The sequence below is a fragment of the Panthera pardus genome, unplaced genomic scaffold (assembly GCF_024362965.1).
Source record: "Panthera pardus isolate Hobbes unplaced genomic scaffold, ASM2436296v1 HiC_scaffold_24, whole genome shotgun sequence".
Classification (NCBI taxonomy): Eukaryota; Metazoa; Chordata; class Mammalia; order Carnivora; family Felidae; genus Panthera; species Panthera pardus.
Window position 1 is genome coordinate 52,124,902 of NW_026526810.1, and position 20,629 is coordinate 52,145,530.

Genomic DNA, 20,629 nt, shown 5'->3' on the forward strand with positions numbered 1-20,629 from the left:
CTTCCCCCCCTCCTTTTGCCCCACTCTCTCTCTATATAAAATAAAATAAAAATTTCTAATGGAAGTGAATTAGTTGTAGATTATACTGTAAACTCCAGGGCAATCACTAACAAAAAAAAACAGTAAAAAAAAAATTGTAACTGATACACTAAGAAACAAGAGAAAATGGCATCATACAAAATGTTCAATTAAAACCATAAAAGGCAGAAAAATAGTGGAGACAAAAATAGGGGGAAAAAAACAAGGGCAATAAGTAGTAAACATTAACAAATATGATAGATATTAATCCAAATATATCAATACTCACTTTGAACATCAATGGTCTAAATGCACCAATTAAAAGAGACTGTCAGAGTGGATCAAACACAATACTCAAACTTATGTTGTCTATAAGAAACCCACTTTAAATATAAAGACACATAAATATTAAAAGTAAAGGAATGGAGCAATCCCTATCAAAATAACACCAGCATTCTTCACAGTTAGAACAAACAATTCTAAAATTTGTATGAAACCAGAAAAGAACCCAAATAGCCATGTTGAAAAAGAACCCCAGGAGCACCTGGGTGGCTCAGTCAGTTGAGAGTCCGGCTTTGGCTCAGGTCATGATCTTGCGGTTTGTGAGTTCAAGGCCCACGTCAGGGTCTGTGCCGACAGCTAGGAGCCTGGAGCTGCTTCGGATTCTGTGTTTCCCTCTCTCTGCCACTCCCCCACCCATACCTCTGCCTCTCTCTCTCTAAAATAAATAATAAAACATTTTAAAATTTTTTAATAAAAAAAGAAAAAGAAAACCAAAGCTGGAGGCATCACAATTCCAGACTTCAAGCTGTATTACAAAGCTGTAATCATCAAGACAGTATGGTACTGGCACAAAAACAGACAAATAGATCAATGGAACAGAACAGAAAACTCAGGGGTGCCTGGGTGGCTCAGTTGGTTGGGTGTCCAACTTCGGCTCAGGTCATGATCTCACGGTTTGTGAGTTCGAGTCCCGCACCAGGTTCTGTGCTGACAGCTCAGAGCCTGGAGCCTGCTTCGGATTCTGTGTCTCCCTGTCTCTCTGCCCCTCCCCTACTTGCACTCTGTGTGTCTCTCTATCTCTCTCATAGAAAATGAATAAAACATCAGGAAAAAAAAAAAAAGGAATAAAAAACCCAGAAATGGACAAACGTATGGCCAACTAATCTTTGACAAAGCAGGAAAGAATATCCAATGGAAAAAGACAGTCTCTTCAGCAAATCGTGTTGGGGAAACTGGACAGCGACAGGCAGAAGAATGAACCTGGACCACTTTCTTACACCATACACAAAAATAAACTCAAAATGGATAAAAGACCTAAACGTAAGGAAGCCATCAAAATCCTGGAGGAGAAAACAAACAACAACCTCTTTGGCCTTGGCTGCAACAACCTCTTACTTGACATGTCTCCAGAGGCAAGGGAAACAAAAGCAAAAATGAACTATTGGGACCTCATCAAGATAAAAAGCTTCTGCATAGCAAAGGAAACAATCAGCAAAACTAAAAGGCAACTGACAGAATGGGAGAATGACATATCAGATAAAGGGTTAGCATCCAAAATCTATAAAGAACCTATCAAACTCAACACCCAAAAAACAAATAATCCAGTGAAGAAATGGGCAAAAGACATGAATAGACATGTTTCCAAAGAAGACATCCAGAGGGCTAACAGATACATGAAAAGATGCTCAACATCACTCATCATCAGGGAAATACAAATCAACACCACAATGAGATACCACCTCACACCTGTCAGAATGGCTGAAATTAACAACTCAGGAACAACAGATGTTGACAAGGATGGGGAGAAAGGGGAACCCTTATGCACTGCTAGTGGGAATGCAAACTGGCACAGCCACTCTGGTAAAAAATATGGAGGTTCCTCAAAAAATTAAAAATAGAACTACCCTATGACCCAGCAATTGCACTACTAGGTATTTGTCCAAAGAATACAAAAATGCTGATTCAAAAGGGCACATGCACCCCAATGTTTACACACACAAAATACATACATAGATATGATGGGATATTACTCAGCAATCAAAAAGAATGAAATCTTACCATCTGCAACAATGTGGATGGAACTAGAGTATATTATGCTAAGCGAAATAAATCAAAGACAGGTATTATATGATTTCACTCATAAGTGGAATTTGAGAAACACAACAGATGAACATAGGGGAAGGGAAGCAAAAATAAGATAAAAACAGATATGAAGACAAACCATAATGGACTCTTAAACACAGAGAACAAACTGAGGGTTACTGGTGGGGTGTTGGTGGGGGGATAGGCTAAATGGGCAATGGGCATTAAGGAGGGCACTTGATGTGAACACTGGGTGTCATATATATGTAAGTGATGAATTACTAAATTATATTCCTGAAATTATTACACTATATGTTAACTAACTTAGATTTAAATTTAAAAAATAAAATAAAATAAAAGTTAATGAATGGAGAAAAATATACCATGCTAACACAAATCAAAAGCAAGAGTGGCTACATTAATTTCAGACAGAGCAGACTCCAATTTTTTTTTGTTTTATGTTTATTTATTTTTGAGAGAGAGAGTGTGCACAGAGGTCAGAGGGAGAGGGAGAAAGAGGATCTGAAGGAGGCTCTGAGCTGTTAGCGCAGAGCCTGATGGAGGGCTCGAACACATGAACCACAAGATCATGACCTAAGCCCAAGTCAGGTGCTTAACCATCTGAGCCACCCGGGTACCCTCAGACAGAGAAGACTTCAAAGCAAAGAAAGTTATAAAGGGATAAAGCAAAGAAAGTTATAAAGGGATAAAGAAGGGCATTACATAATGATAAAAGGGTCAAATCTCCAAGCTAACAAACATAATGTACCTAATAACAGAGTATCAAACTATGAAACAGAACTGCAAAAAGAAATAGGTAACTTGGGGCACCTGGGTGGCTCAGTCAGTTAATCTTCTGACTCTTGGTTTTGGCTCAGATCATGATCTCACAGTTTGTGAGATCAAGCCCTGCTCAGCCTCCATGCTCACAGCATGGAGTCTGCTTGGGATTCTCTCTCACCCTCTCTCTCTGCCCCTCCTTCACTTGCATGTGTGCATGCACACACTCTCTCTCTCTCTCTCTTTTTCAAAATAAATAAACTTAAAAAAAAAAAAAAAAAATAGATAATTCTACTATGTTAGCTGTTGGCAACTTCAACACTCCCCTATCAGAAATGGAGAGATCTAGCAGGCAGCCAATCAGCAAGGGCATAGTTGAACTCAACACACCATCCATCACCTAGACATAATCAACATCTATAGACTAGTTCATTCAAAAACAGAATACACATTTTTCTCAAGCTCAGATGGAACATTCACCAAGGTAGACTACATTCTAGACCATAAGACACAGCTTAACAAATTTAATAGAAATCATTTTTTAAAAAAGAAGAAAAAAATCATACATTTGCTCTCAGAATATAATGTAATTAAACTAGAAATCAGTAAGAGAAGGATACTTGAAAAATCCCAAAATACATAGAGAGTAAACACACTTCTAAATAACACATAGGTCAAAGAAGAAATCTCAAGAGAGCATAAAAAACACTTTTTACTAAATGAAAATGAAAACACCATCTAACAAAATTTGTGGTATGCAGGGAAAGCAGTGCTTAGAGGGAAATTTATAACACTGAATGTACATATTAGGAAAGAAGGTCAAAAATTCAATAATCTAAGTTTCCAACTCAAGAAACTAGAAAAAGAGCAAATTAATCTAAAGTAAGCAAAAGAAAATAATAAAAGTTGAGCATATCAATAAAATTAAAAACAGGAAATCATCGGGGGAGGGGGAAGTATCAACAAAACCAAAGCCAGTTCTTTCAAAAGACCAATAAAATCAATAAGCCTCTAGCAAAGTTAACTAAGAAAAAAAGTTACCAATACCAGAAATGAAAGATGTATCTTACTACAGATCCTATGGACATTAAAAAGATAATGAAGAAATAATGTGAAAAATTCTTATGCCCACATATTTGATAACCTAGATGAAATGGAGAATTCCTTGAAAGACACAATTGCTAAACTCACAATCTGAATTAGAAATAGATAATCGAAATTATTAAAGAATTTAAATCAATAATAACCTTCCAAAGCAGAAAGCACAATGCGGACATGGGTTCACTGATGTATTCTACCAAACATTTAAGAAAGAAATTGTACCAATTCTCTACAATTTCTTTTAGAGGATAGATGGAGAGGGACACCTGGGTGGCACAGTCAGTTAAGTGTCTGATTCACAATCTAGGTTCAGGTCATGATCTCACAGTTCGTGAGTTCGAGACCCACACTGGGCTCTGTGCTGATGGAGTGGAGCCTGTTGGGTATTCTGTCTCTCCTTCTCTCTGCCCCTCCTCCCTTGTGTGCACTCTCTCGCTCAAAATAAATAAATAAAACTTAAAAAAAATAGAGGACAGAAGCAGAGAGAATTCTACCTATTTCATTCTGTGAGGCCAGCATTATCCTAATACCAAAACCAAGACAATATTATAAAACAAAAAATACAGACCAATATCCCTCATGAGCAGATGCAAAACCCACAAAAAAATTAGTGAATTGAAACCAACAATGCATAAAAAGTATTATGCACCACAACCAAATGGGATATATCTCAAGCATGCAAGACTAGTTCAACACTCAAAAATCAATTAACATAATCTAATTAAAATCATTCAATGCAATCCATCACATCAACAGGCTTTTTAAAAAAGCAAAATCACATGATCCTATCAACAAATGCAGAATATGCATTTGACTAAATATAACACTAAATATAACACATTTTTTAATTAACGATAAAAAAAGCTCAGTAGAAGGGAACTTTCTCGATAGAATATCTACAAAAAAACTACAGCTAATGTCATACTTAAATAGTGAGAAATGACAAGCTTTCCCACCAAGGTCAGGTACTGGCACAGATGTCCTCTTTTACCATTCCTTTTCAACACTATTTTATCCTTCCTTTTCAACACTATGCTGGAAGTTCTAGCTAATGCAGTAAGACAAGAAAAGGAAATAAATGGAATGCAGATTTGGAAGAGAAAAATAAAACCATATTTGTTCGAGAGTTTCAAAGTTGGGGGCACCTGGATGGCTCAGTCAATTAAGCCATTTCGGCTCAGGTCACCATCTCACCATTCATGGGTTTGAGCCCTGTGTCAGGCTGTGTGCTAATAGTGTGGAGCCTGCTTGGGATTCTCTCTTCCTCTCTCTCTCTCTGCCCCTCCCCTGCTCATGAATGCACGCACACTCCCTCTCTCTCTCTCAGAATAAATAAACTTTGAAGGTAAAATTCTATAGAAAAAAGGAGTTTCCAGGTTGGTGAACACATGGATGTGCTGGGAGAGTACCACACTCTGAGAGGACATGGAAGCTTCCTGCCATTTCCCCATGCCTTGCCCTATGCAGCATTTCCTTTAGCTGTCCTAAGTTATATCCTTTTATAATAAACTAATAATCTATTAAGTAAAAAAAAAAAAAAAAAAAAAAAAAAATTACTATTTGCTACATGATAGTCTATGTGGAAAATTCTAAAAAATGAACAAAAAAACTCCTGGAACTTCATAAGTGATTATAGCAAGGTGGTAGGATACAAGGTTAATATATGAAAGTTAATTTCTTTCCTATATACCACCAATAAACAAATGAAATTTGAAGTTAAAAATAGAATATCATTTACATAAGTACCCATACAATGAAATACTTAGGTTTAAATCTAATAAAATAAATCAATCAAACAAAAATATTTCCAAGATCTATATGAAGTACACTACAAAACTCTCATGAACAAAATCAAAGAACTAAATTATTTTTGTATGTTAAGTAGGCTCCACACCCAATATAGGGCTCAAACTCACAACCCTGAGATCAACAGTCATATGCTCTATCAACTGAGCCAGCCAGACACCTCTCAAAGAACTAAATAAATGGAGAGATATCCCATGAAAGACTCAATATTGTCAAAATGCCAGTTCTTTCCAACTTAATCTATAAATTCAATGCAATCTCAATCAAAATCCCAGCAAGTTGGGGTGCCTGAGTGGCTCAGTCAGTAAGTGTCTGACTCTTGATTTCGGTTCAGGTTGTGATCTCATGGTTCGAGGGTCAGAGCCCTAGTCAGGCTCTGTGCTGACAGCACGAAGCCTGCTTGGATTCTTTCTCTCTCCTCTCTCTGCCCCTACCCTCACCCCCCCTCCAAAATAAATTAAAAAAAATTTTTTTAATCCCAGAATGTCGGGGCGCCTGGGTAGGTCAGTCGGTTAAGCATCCAACTTCAGCTCAGGGTCATGATCTCACGGTTTGTGGGTTCATGCCCCGCGTTGGGCTCTGTGCTGACAGCTCAGAGCTTGGAGCCTGCTTCTGATTCTGTGTTTCCCTCTCTCTATGGCCCTCCCCCACTCATGCTCTGTCTCTCTCTGTCTCAAAAATAAAAATAAACATTAAAAAAAATTTTTAAAGGCAGTATGGTACTGACGAAGAATATACGAATCAATGGAACAGAATAGGGAGTCAACTGATCTTACACAAAGGAGCAAAGGCAAGATAATGGAGCAAAAATAGTCTTTTCAACAAATGGTGCTAGAACGAATGGACAACCAAATGCAAAACAATGAATCTAGACACAACCTTTACACCCTTCACACAATTAACTCAAAATGGATTACAAATCTAATGTAAAACACAGAACTATAAAACTTGTAGAAGACAACAGGAGAAAACCTAGGTGACCCTGGGAATGGGAATGGTTTTTTAGATATAACACCAAAGACACAATCCATGGAAGAAAAAATTATAAAGTAAACTTCATTAAAATTAAATACTTCCACTCTGCAAAAGACATCATCAAGAGAATGAGAAGACAAGCCAGAGAAAATATCTGCAAAAGACACTTCTGATAAAGGACTGTTATCCAAAATATGCAAAGAACTCTCAAATTCATCAATAAAAACAAACAACTCTATTAAAAATGGGCCAAAGAGGGCGCCTGGGTGGCTCAGTCAGTTGGGCGTCTGACTTCGGCTCAGGTCATGATCTCACAGTCTGTGAGTTCAAGCCCCACAGGGGGGCCCTGTGCTGACAGCTCAGAGCATGGAGCCTGCTTCGGATTCTGTGTCTCCCTCGCTCTCTGCTCCTCCCCCACTCATGCTCTGTCTCTCTCACTCTCAAAAATGAATAAATGTTAAAAAAAAAAAAGGGGGGGTGCCAAAGATCATAAAATACAGCTCACCAAAGTAATATATAGATAGCAAGAAGCATATGAAAAGATGCTCTACAACATGTCATCAGGGAAAAACAAATTAAAACAACGAGATACCAATACACACCTATTAGAATAGCCAAAATCCAGAACACTGACACTACCAAATGCTTGTGAAGATGTGGAACAACAGTTTTAAGATTATAGTTTCTGATCTATTACTTATTTTACTATGGTAACTGTTTTTTCAAATTATAAATAACTCAACAATACATCAGGGTGTAGGCATTATAAACCAAATCTTTTACCTTTTGGATTCAGGAGGCTGTCTCTTTTTTATCATTTCACGGAGCCTTGCAGCTGACTGCAAAATACACAAAACACACATATAAAGATACTACCTTATAAATTATTAAGTATGCTGCTTTATTGACACTAAAGTAAGATCTATACAGGAAATAAAGTTCCTCAAGATAGGATACCTGCTCTTGGTAAGACAGGAGACAAATATACTATTAATAATAAAGGCAAGTAAATAATACTGTCTAAAGTACTGACATTCTGATACCTGAGACCAAGTTGCTAATGAGTTTACATGATTAAACATTAAACATTTCACCAAATATACTACTGTAAATTAAAAGGTTTAACTTCTACTATAGGCAATCCTATTTTGATATTTTCCAGAAAAGTGATGTTATGCTTCTATAAATTAAAACATAATTTCTGTTTACTAAAGTCAAAATCAGAGATACTGTGTCTAAGTTTCTGATTAATTTTCAACTTTTAATGACTAAACAATTTAGTCCCTTATTTTAAGTCACCCTCCCTTCCCTCAAGTTACAAACACATACCAAATGTTTGGGAATGTGTAGTGAGAGAATTCAAATAATAATTTAATAAAGCTAACAGCTTGCTATCTTTTGGAGGAAAATGTCATAGGCCCTCCTAAAGACCCTTCTAAAGAGCTACCCTCGGGGCACCTGGGTGGCTCAGTGGGTTAAGCATCCACTTCGGCTCAGATCATGATCTCCTGGTTCAGATCATGATCTCATGGTTTGTGGGTTTGAGCTCCACATTGGGCTCTGCACTGATAGCTCAGAGCCTATAGCCTGCTTCAGATTCTGTGTCTCCCTCTCTCTCTGCCCCTCCCCGCTCACACTCTGTCTCTGTGTCTCAATAAATAAATGTTAAAAAAAATTTTTTTTTACTAAAAAATAATAATAATAAAGAGCTATTCTCTCATACACCAAAGTTTTACCCCCAGTGTGAAGACATAATGTAAATTATACCTTTAGTCATGATGATTATAAAACATTAGCATATTATCTTGACCATTTATCCTTAAAGCTCACAGTATACTGGGGCACCTGGGAGGCTCAGTTGGTCAAGCGCCTGGCTCTTGATTTCAGCTCAGGTCATGATGGCACCATTCATGGGATCAAGCCCCGTGTTGGGCTCTGTGGGATTCCCTCTCTCACCTCTCTCTCTGCCCCTCACCTACTTGCGCCTCTTTCTCAAAATAAATAAATAAATAAATAAATAAATAAATAAAACTTAAAAAAAAAACTCACTATACAAAGCATATTTCCACCTATTCTTAAAGCTAAAGATTTAAAAAAATAAAAATAAAAAGCTTGTCCTTTCACTCCCATACCACACATCCCTCAATTTATTCCTCCTACATCTCCCTTATCCTTTAGGTAAAGCAATCACTCAGAACATACCCTGTTCCTCTGAATCCAAGACAACCACTCATAAGACACCATTATTTTATGTACCAACAACAGTGGGGCAGGGGAGAGAGCTGCCAGTAATAGTTTCCAGATGCCAATTTCAAAAACATTAAAATTTTTTTAAAAAGTCTTAAAATGAATAAAATATGGTAACCACTTCCTATTAAGTGCAAAACTTGCTCCTAATTTTACCCTCCCTTATCTGACACTATGAAACCTGATACTACCAGTATTTTATTGACCTACTGGCAAGAATGGCATCTTGCTTTTAATTAGAAATTCCAAGAGGGCCTGGGTGGCTCAGTCGGTTAAGCATCTTAGGTCATGATCTCCCAGTTCGTGAGTTTGAGCCTTGCATCGGGCTCTGTGCTGACAGCTTGGAGCCTGGAGCCTGCTTGAGATTCTGTGTCTCCCTCTTTCTCTGCCCCTCCCCTCCTCACACTCTGTCTCTCTCTTTCAAAAATAAAATAAAACATTAAAAAATTTTTAAATAAAAAAAAAAAAAAGAAATTCCACACAAACCGCAGACAACTGAAGAGAAGCAAAAAAGTTTGCATTTTCTGATATGTTCTTCAGTCTCTTCCTTTCATATGGTGACAATCCTGAAAATTCATCCTATGAAATTACACCAAAAAAATTCTGTTACTTTGCATGATCCATAGCAAAAGCACCTCACAAAACAAGGTGTTGAATTCTCAAATGTATACTTTCCTTCAAATTGTACCTGTTCTATTCATTTCATGCTATCGTACCAAATGGCACATAATCTTTGCTGCATTGGACACTGAGTGTAAGAGTTTGAATTTGGGATAATCACAAGATATCTGTATGGCTTCTCGATTAGATAACAAGTGATATATCAGAAGTCAAGTAGTGTAACTTAATAGCAAATTATTTCTTACTGGGCATTAATTGTACTATTACTCAAAGTTAACTTTTTATTAAACAAAACAAGAAAACAGTAAGAGAACATTTTAAATTCACTGAAAGGGTTAAGAAAATTTAGAAAAAAAGAACAATAACAAATGAGATAAACACATGGGAAGAAAAGACAATAAAAAAATCAAGCTTGCAGGTCTGATATCCAACTAATAGTTATAGAGGTAAAAAAGATGAGCAGAAAAAATGGAAGAGAAAATTATTAGAGATATAAGAAAGTTTCTCAAAACTAAAGACATGTGTTTCCAGATTAAAAGGGCCCAATGAGTATGCAGCACAACAAATGAAAAAAGATCAAAGTCTATACACATTATCACAAAATTTCTTAACACTTGAGATAAGTGAGATTTTAAAAAGTTTGAAAAAAAATCACAAGAATCAGAATGACACTAACTTCCCAATATCGAGGGGAACTGGAAGACAATAGAAAAGTGTGTTTAAAATTTTAAGGAAAAATTATTTTCAACTTACAATTCTAAATCCAGTTAATGCATCAATCAAATGTACAGCATGAAGATTTTTCAGACATGTAAACTACCTCTCATACACCTTTTCTCAGGAAGCTACTATAAGCAGCATTTCACCAAAATGGAAGAATACTCTAAAAAAAGAAAGACCCAAGACAGAATCCAGGATGCAGAAGTTCCAGTAGAGAAGAGATAAAAGAAATTCAAAGGAAAATGGTAAAAAGAAAGGCTAAAAAAGGGTTAAGCTGTCCAGAATGAAGTAGAAAGACGAAGGGCCCCAGGAAATGTTTCATGAAAAAAATATATATACATATGAAGCCATTAGAATTCCTTCCTACAACTCTGATAGAGCTTGGGCTGTACCTAATAAGGAGATGAGAAGGGAAAGGAGTGGGTAGGCACATGTGCATAAGGCATAGTGTGAATGAAACAAGTCTTCATCTTCCATGTTAAGTCAATGGATAACATGGAGGGAATAAAAACTAAAACGGCTGAAAGTGCAATTTGGCTATTGGGCAGCAACAATCACAGAGAAGTATGTGGCAGAAAACTGCTGGGTGTTTTGGTTTGTTTCTGAGTATCTGTATGTGTACATATGGAATTATCTTTGTGTGTGTGTGTATATATGTATACATGTATATATACATGTGTGGAATTATAAGACTTAAATGTGGATGTACATGTATTACTTGGACCAAAATAAAAAATTTTCCTCATACACACAAAATAACAATGACAGCGAAGGTAAAAGGTTATGTTGTCATTGCCTTTACAAGTGCTTTCAGAGAAAAACATCACCATCATCATCATCAAAGGCTTTCTAAGATTCTATTTCAAAATGCTACACACTGAAATCAAAGGAGCGCATTTAAATGATTCTACTTACCACAGAAGAAAATTTACTAAGACAAATGATCAGTTTTCTTAAGTGATATGTGTAATTCAAACTATTCTTACCCATTACCCACCTCTCAAAAACTTATAACATGTAAGAGGAAGACCAATCAAAAAACATCAGGAAAGGGGGCACTCGAAGTAAACATAGGAAAAAGAAGTTAAAAAAAAAAAACAAAAACTCCACTATCTTCAGACACTTAAGATGTTACTGCATCCTGGGGCACCGGGGTGCCTCAATTGGTTAAGCATCCAACTCTTGGTTTAAGCTCAAGTCATGATCTCACGGTTCGTGGGCTCGGGCCCCAGACTGGGCTCTGCAATGACAGTGCCAGAGTCTGCTTGAGATTTTCTCTCTCTCTCTGCCCCTCCCTGCTCACTCGCTCTCTCTCAAAATAAACATTAAAAAAAAAAGTTATTGCATCCATAAAACAAGGGATGCCATGTTTAAAAAATAAAAGAAGTGGGGTGCCTAGGTGGCTCAGTCAGTTAAGTGTCCAACTTTGGCTCAGGTCATGATTTCATGGTTCATGAGTTAGAGCCCCACATCGGGCTCCATGTTGGCAGTACTGGGCCTGCTTGGGATTCTCACTCTCTCCTCTCACTCTGCCCCTCCCCCACTCACGTGCACTCCCTCTCTCTTTCAAAATAAACTTAAAAAAAAAATCAGGGGTGCCTGAGTGGCTCAGTCAATCAAGTGACCAACTCTTTGTTTCAGTTCAGGTCACAACCTCACGGTTCGTGAGTTCAAGCCCCACTTTGGGCTCCAAGCTGGCAGTGCAGGGCCCACTTTGGATTCTCTCTCTCTCCTTCTCTCTCTGCCCCTCCCCTACTCATATTCTCTCTTTCTCATAATAAATAAACTTTAAAAAATTATTTTAAAAAATAATCAAAGAAATAACTTGGATTAAAAGCTTGTGGCACCTACTTGCCTCACTTAGTTAAGCGTCTGACTTCAGTTCAGATCATGGTCTCTCAGTTCCTGAGTTCAAACCCCACATTGGGCTCCACACTAGCAGTGCAGAGCCTGCTTGTGATTCTCTCTCCCCTCTTTCTGCCCCTCCTCTGCTCATGCTTTCTCTCACTCTCAAAATAAATAAACTTAAAAAAAAATGCTTGATGCCAAAAATTCAAACAATGTATGAACCTATTTATGTACTGTTCTCAAAATGACAAAACTGTAGATATGAAGAACAAATTAGCAGTTGTCAGGGGCAAAGGAGGATGAGAGGGAGAGCTATAGGTATAACTATAAAGAAATAGCCTGGTGGGGCGCCTGGGTGGCTCAGTCAGTTGAGTGCCCGACTTTAGCTCAGGTCATGGTCTCACGGTTTGTGAATTCGAGCCCCGCATCAGGCTCTGTGCTGACAGCTCAGAGCCTGGAGCCTGCTCCGGATTCTGTGCCTCCTCTCTCTGCCCCTCGCCCACATGTGCTCTGTCTCTCAAAAATAAATAAATGTAAAAAAATTAAAAAAAAAAAAAAAGCCTGGAAACAAAAAAGACAAATAGCCTGGGGCAGCTGGCTTGCTCAGTTGGTAGAACAAGCAACTCTTGATCTCAGGGTCATGAGTTCAAGCCCTACATTGGGCCTGGACCCTACTTAAAATAAATAAATAATTTTAAAAATTAGCCTAATGGAGATTTTTGTGGAGATGGAATAGTTCTATATCTTGATTACGGTGATAGTTGTATTAACAATATGTGATAAAATGATACAGAACTATACACACACCTTGTACCAATGTGAATTTCCTAGTTTTGATATTGTGATATAGTTATATAAGATGTACACATTGGGAAAAACTGGGTGAAGTGTACATGATACCTCTCCATACTATTTCTGCAAATTGCTATGAATCTATAATCACTTGGAGATAAAAGTTTCTTGAAAATAGATGTTTCTCACAGCTAACATCATACTTAATGGTGAAAGACTGAAAGCTTTTCCCCTAAAGCTCAGGATTAAGAAAATATGTCTGCTCTTGCTACTTCTATTCAACACCGTACTGGAAATTCTAGGACAAATAGGACAGGACAATTGGGAAAAATAATAATAAAGACATCCAGATTGAAAAGGAAAAAATAAAGCCATCTTTATTGCCAAAATATGACCTTATATATAGAAAATACTTTAAGAATTCATACAAGGGGTGCCTGGGTGGCTCAGTCGGTTAACCATCAGACTTCAGCTCAGGTCATGATCTCACAGCTCGTGAGTTCAAGCCCTGTGTCAAGCTCTCTGCTCTCATCACAGAGCCCACTTTGGATCCTCTATCTCCCTGTCTCGCTGCCCCTCCCTCCCTCTCTCTCTTTTTTCTCTATCTCTCAAAATAAACAAATATTTAAAAAATTAATTTTTAGGGGCACCTGGGTGGTTCAGTCAGTTAAGCATCCAACTTCAGCTCAGGTCATTGTCTCATGGTTCATGAATTCGAGCCCCACATCAGGTTCTGTGCTGACAGCTCAGAGCCTGGAGCCTGCTTTAGATTCTGTCTCTCTCTCTGACCCTGACCCGCTCCTGCTCTGTCTCTGTCTCTTAAAAATAATAAGTGTTAGGGGCGCCTAGGTGGCGCAGTCGGTTAAGCGTCCGACTTCAGCCAGGTCACGATCTCGCGGTCCGTGAGTTCGAGCCCCGCGTCAGGCTCTGGGCTGATGGCTCGGAGCCTGGAGCCTGTTTCCGATTCTGTGTCTCCCTCTCTCTCTCTGCCACTCCCCCGTTCATGCTCTGTCTCTCTCTGTCCCAAAAATAAATAAAAACGTTGAAAAAAAAATTAAAAAAAAAAAATAATAAGTGTTAAAAAAAATTAATTTTTAGGAAAGACTGAACCCTAAAAACATTATGCTCAAAGAATCCAGACACAAGAAGCCATGTACTATATGATTCCATTTACATGAAATGTCCAGAATAAGCAAATATATAGACAAAGAAAGTAGATTAGCTGTTTCCAGGGCTGGGTTAGGGAGGTGGGGAAGTTGGTAGTCACTGTTAATTGGCAGGGGTTTCTTTTCATAGTGAAAAAAATATTCTGAAACTAGACAGTGGTAATGATTGTACAGTACTGTATATATACTAAAAACCACTGAACTGTATACTTTTAAATAGTTAATTTTATGTTATGTAAAATTTATTTCAATAAAAATATATGCTTGATGATAGAAACCAGATACATGCATAGTCTCAAACCATCTCCCTCCAAATATTTAATAATTACGAAGGGAAAAATATTGTTTCCATTAGAGAATCCTGACAGATACCACCTTAGCCTAATGATCAAGGTCAACATCATTGATAAAATATATCAACATCACAGACACCCTAATATGATGCACTGAAGAGGGCACATTCACTTCTGTGGTATCCTTCCCCAAAAATGCAAAGCCTTAATATAATCTTGAGAAAATAGACAAATTCAAACTGAGGAACATTACATAAAATAACTATTCAGTACTCTTTAAAGGTGCCAAAGGTTATGGGGTGCCTGGGTGGCTCAGTCGGTTAAGTATCTGACTTCAGCTCAGGTCATGATCTCAAGGTTCACGAGTCTGAGCCCTGCATCAGGCTCTGTGATGACAGCTCAGCACCTAGAGCCCACCTCAGATTCTGTGTCTCCCTCTCTCACTGCCTCTCCCCCCACCACCCCCGCCCATACTCATTCTCTCTCAAAAATAAATAAAAATCATTTAAAAAAAAGTGCCAAGGTTATGAAAGACTAAGGAACTGTCACAGACTAGAGGAGACTACAGAAACACGGCTATTAAATGCATTGTGCCATCCTAAACTGGATACTGGAACAGAAGAAGGATATTAGGGAAAAAAACAGTGAAATCCTAATCAAGTCTATACTTTAGTTAATATTATTCTACCAAGGTTGATTTCTTTGTTTGATAAGTGTTCTATGGTTATGTATGGTATTAACACAATAGGAAGCTATGTGAAAGACACATATATCAGAATTCTCTGTATTATTTTTGCAACTCTTCTGTAAGCCCAAAATGTTTTCAAAACTTAAAATAAAGCTAACTGTTAAGAAATTCTCTATCAAGTTAAAACATTTAATAAAAGTGCTGAGAGATAAAATTTTCCAAGTTTCCCAGAAAACAGAATAAAATTCTAGACTTATAGGCTAATACACTTGTCTGTGCTGTGAAAAAAGCCTACCCTCATTTGGAGAAGAAATAAGCTTGTAAATAAAATATTGTTTCTCAAGCATGGTACCACAAAACCTAGTCATTTTAACTCCAAAAAGATAACTAATGAAAAGGAAGAGAAAAGAATGAAATGTCCTATAAAAATGTTAGGTCTTTCAGTTTGTCCGAAGAAAATGTATGCTGGGCATTTATAACTCTACTTGACTAGCTTCAGTACTTACTTAGAAATGTTCTAATTTCTGACTCTATATCCTTAAATCAAATTAAAATCTCGATAGATGAATGGATAAAGATCGGGGGGCGGGGGGGTACCTGGCTGGCTTAGCCAGCAGAACATGGCACTCTTGATGTCAGGGTTATAAATTCGAGCTCTACAATGGGTGAGATTACTTAAAAAATCTTTAAATCTTATTAAAAAAAAAAAAAAGGAAAAGAAGATGTGGTATATACATGAAATGGAATATTATTCAGTCATAAAAAAGAATGAAATCATGGGGCACCTGGGTGGCCCAGTCAGTTAAGTGTCCGACCTCAGCTCAGGTCATGATCTCACAGTCTGTGAGTTCTAGCCCCATGTTGGGCTCTGTGCTGACAGCTCACAGCCTGGAGCCTGCTTCAGATTCTGGGACTCCTCTCTCTGCCCCTCCGCCTCTCACCCTCTGTCTCTCTCTCTCTCTCTCTCTCAAAAATAAATAAACATTAAAAAAAATTTTTTTTTAAAAAGAATGAAATCTTGCCATTTGCAGTAACATGGATGGAGCTAGTGAGTATAATGCTAAGTGAAATCAGAGAAAGACACATACCATATGATTTCACTCACATGCAGAATTTAAAAAACAAAACAAATAAGCACAGAAAAAAAAGAGAGACAGATAAACCAAACAACAGATTCTTAACTATAAAGAACAAACAGATGGTTGCTAGAGGAGAGGTGGGTAGTGGGATGGGTGAAATAAGTGAAGGGGATTAAGAGTACACTTATGATGAGCACTGAGTAGTATACAGAATTGTTGAATCACTATATTGTACACCTGAAACTAATATAACATTGTATGGTAACTATATTGGAATTAAAATTTAAAAAAAAAAACTTTAAAATAAATTAAAAAATAAAAATCTACTTTAGCCTCATATACTGAGAATCTTATAGTCAAAGAGGCCAAAGAAATAATCTAATCCATTGGTTCTCAAAATGCCAGTCTGAACCAATAGCACCACCATCTCTAGGAAACCGTGTTAGACATGCCAATTCCTTACCCCACTCCAAAACTTCTGAATCAGAAACTCTAGTGATGGAGCCCTGCAATGGAGTTTTAACAACTCTCCAGGCAATTCTGATATAGGCTAAAGGTTGAGAATCCCGGGCCTTATTGAATTCCCTCACTTAGAGGCAATTTGCTTACAATCACAAGGTTTCTTAGAAGCACCCACGTCTAAAACTTAAGCTTTCAATCCCCAATCCAATGCACTAATGACTTAACCCATGCGTTCCCATCAATGTCCTAGTTCTTATCTCTGAGACAACAAAGCATAAGTTGAATCCTTTTTCAAAAGAACACCACCACAATTATCCTATCTTTCTCTACCATCACTTTCTATTCCATCAACTTTTTGACATGTGGTATGGTTTCATCTTGTCTTGCACAAAATATGTCACTTTAAATGAAGTACAACACTCCTGATAGGTAATAGAAGCCCCAAAATTAGATGCCTAATTTCTTAAACTGATTCAAACTATTATTTTAAATAGAACTAATAAGTTTTTTTTTCCATGTATCTTCTCTACTCCATCATTTTTCCCTTTGCTGTATTTAGAGGAAATATTCAGCTATATTCATCAATTAATGATAATTTTCCTGCCCTGATATCAAGGGTCACTCAAACGCCATACGTCCCACAGGCCAAGTTCTTCTGGCACATTGTGTGTAAATATGTAAAGATGAGCAAGACACCATAAAGCATGAGTAAACCCAAAAATATTTACAATAAAGTGAGAGGAAGAAAAAGGGAAACAGAATGAAAATTAAGTCAATCCTCTCCTGGACAAATCAAAACCAAGAGCAAAATTAACCAAGGAAGTTATCTGTTAAGCATTTAAAAAATAAAATTTCAATTAAATATACATAGACCCTGGACTGTGTAAGCTTATCAGAACTTCAAACTGTAAAATAAGAAAAACTTGAATAAGCTAGTAATTAAATTCTTACCAGGCCTAGTGTGGTATCTTCATCACTGTCTAGATTCTGAATGCTTTCCATATCAACACTGGGAATCACTGTATCTGAAGTGCTCTTGTGTTGTCGCTTGTTACTTTCAGTACAAACATCTAAGGATGATTTTTGCAAGGTGGATTCTGTCTTGGAGGATGTGGCTTCCATCTTTGGAGTTAAAATCCTCCTGCAAGTTTTCCTTATTTCAGTCTTCTTACATTTCTTACATACAAATTCATTGTTAGAATTCTTATTCAATAGGGATTTGGGGTGCTTAAATTGGTCTGACTTATAATTACTGAGTGAAAACGGGACAAGATACACCTTAGGTGTTTTTCCTAAAACTGTAGTCTGTACTGGTCTCAGAGATACACAAGTGATGTTTTGGTTTTCTTTATATTCATTCACCTATTTGGGTCAATAAAAGAAAGCAGAGCATTAAAACCCCAGACCCTATGCCTCCTCTTACAGATCTGTGTAAAATAAATCTAATTCTTAATTCCTGATGAAAATATAAATCCAAACTGTTAGCTTGTAAGGAAACTTTTTTCCCCACCATAATCTAAATACCCAATTCATAGCCTGAATTTAATTATTATACTGGGCGCATTTCTTACCCATGAGTCTGCAAACATATAACAATATAATGACTACATTTATAACTGAGGAGACTATGGCAACTATCAGTTTCCGAGTAACTGGAATTTCCAGAGTGAGAAGCCGGTATTAACTGCTTCAAAAGCAAGTGCGGGGTCCCTGATCCCACTCTGCCCCTATTTTGGGGGTTATTGGTAAAAACCTTCCTCAACACTGAAGGTCTAGTTTCCATAGAGGAAAATCAGGGCAGGTATCCTCAATTATCTTTTGAAGCAACACCCCCGAAAAACCCATTAGTTGAGAGATGCCCCAAGGAGCAATTTTGAAAATAGTTCTGGAGTGCGAAGGTGGAAGGTGCCAAATCCTCGTGTCCTCCCAGGCCTGTGCCCGGCAATCCCTCGCGAACACTGAGGCAGGAGTACAGCCGAGAACAACAGACGTTTCTCACCTTCACCTGGAGTCGCTGTCTGGAGCCCGCCTTTTCTTCGCTGGCTGAGCGCGACCCCATCTTTTCGCGGCTTAGCAGCGGGCGTCTTCCCGCCAAGATCTCGGCGGGAGGGGCGGGGAGGGGGTAGAGGAGGAGCAGCGGGGCGGGGACGGGAGCGGGGGCGGGCCCTGGCGGGCGGCGCAGATCGGCTCTGACGCCAGCTGGCCGATGGAGGGGCCTCGGCATACGGGCATTACGGTGATCTCTATACATGTCAAGCTCACCAGCCTCAATCAAAACTCAAATTCTTTAGGGATGCGATTGGACCGAATCCACATTTTTACCTTTGATCCCGGGATTTTTGATGCTGCTGATGCCAGTATCTCGCTTTGAAAAACAATGGCGCTTCTGCGCCACCTTGGAAAAACCACCTTGCCTGGCAATGGGAGCCTGGAAAAGATTCAGACGCACTTATGGATAGAGAGCGGAGAAAATCGTAATCAACATGCACCCTTTACCTGGGCTCCCTGGTTCTTTATAACCCCAACACGAGAAAATTATGCCATATGGCTACCATACTATCTTCTTCCTAGGAAGGGAAGTATTTTGATTTTTTTCAAGAGTTGATAAACTGATTTAAATTTTACTTGATCATATGCCCACCAATTAACTAAGATCCTAATAATGACCGTATAAAGCCCAAAGGCTTGGGAAAGGTTGTGAAATCATTTTTTTTGTATCACAAAGTAACATAAATAAGATTTTAGTGCCCTGTTATTTTTAGTTACAGCCATATTAAACCCCCCCCCCCCCCCGGGTTGCCATGAGTCAAAACAATTGGTTTCCCCATCAGATTTACTCTGTCTGGACAGCACGGTTTTGGAGCTGTTAAATTCAAAATATAAATTTCTATGTACTCTATTTTTAAGATCCTTATCTAGACCAAAATTACTTCCCTGGTTGGTTACCTGGGCCCTCCATTGTTCCTGGCTCCAGATTTGCCCAATTTTATTTACTCTCCCAGCCTAGACCCAATAACACAGGTGAAATAATTTGAGAACTAATCCTATTAACATTAACTTTAGGGCCTTCCATGATGTAGTTCCTGCCAAACTTTCACCACTGCTTAACTCAAAACCTACTAATAAACTTTCATAGTTTATACTTTCATAGTTTCCTTAGTAATAAAAATTATTCAAACTTTTCATAGTGTTTGATATGTACCAAAATATCTCTGAATTTCAAGACTGTACATGCTGTGCCATCTCTCCCTACCACAGCATTTATAAAATCCTTTCTATGGTGAAATGTATTCTGACTTACAATCACCCAGTATTTTTTACAAACCCAGCTAGTAAATTACTATTTGTTACGATTCTGTATGCACTGTAAGAATTCCCTAACAAAATTTAAACCTTTAGACAATGCTCCATACTCCTTAGGGAGCTAAGCACGGTAAACACATCAAGTACTTTATAATTACTTATGGACTTAAATACACTGTCTAGCCAGGAATGTTTTAATGGGCGGTCTTGAGAAATTGAAAAAAATTGTTAAGCCTGAAAGTACACTGTTCTGACCTCAGACGTCGCTCCAGGCCCCTTGGGGGATTTTTTTTTTTAATGGCAATGGCCTAAATCACCACCACCTGCCCTCGAGCGACCAAAAAATATCCCACCACAACTCACTCGGCTTCATCGACTGAGCTAATCAGGTGCTATTAGCAGGGCTTCTATTCTCCTTAAACTCCAATTCTGAATTGTCAACAATATGGACAAACTGCCCTTCACTATCTGCTCAACTTCTTATTAATCACTATCCCATTTTCCTCAGCTTCAAACCAACTTAAGAGGGACCCCTTAATTCGGACCTTCCTCGCCACAGGAGCTTAACAGCAAATCCCAATGGGAAGCAATTTCCCGCCAGAAGTTCCGTCCAAACACTGCGAGACTGAGGAAGCTAGAGAAGCC

The 20,629-nt window shown here is 38.1% G+C and overlaps 1 protein-coding gene across 6 annotated transcripts in view; it reads right to left on the minus strand.

Moving 5' to 3' along the window:
• WDR76 (WD repeat domain 76) overlaps nt 1–20,514 on the minus strand; it is a 62,388-nt gene extending 41,874 nt beyond the window's left edge. Inside the window, exons 1-5 of one of the 6 annotated variants that reach the window (XM_019442298.2) lie at nt 20,348–20,514; nt 19,004–19,109; nt 17,633–17,822; nt 9,499–9,591; nt 7,549–7,604 (exon numbers count right to left, since the gene is read on the minus strand). In XM_019442298.2, the coding sequence (XP_019297843.2) occupies nt 7,549–7,604; nt 9,499–9,591; nt 17,633–17,822; nt 19,004–19,109; nt 20,348–20,357 (455 nt within the window). In that variant the 5' untranslated portion in view covers nt 20,358–20,514. The other 5 variants (XM_053889110.1, XM_053889108.1, XM_019442296.2 and 2 more) reach the window with 5 other exon arrangements.
• Nucleotides 20,515–20,629: the final 115 nt, after the last annotated feature.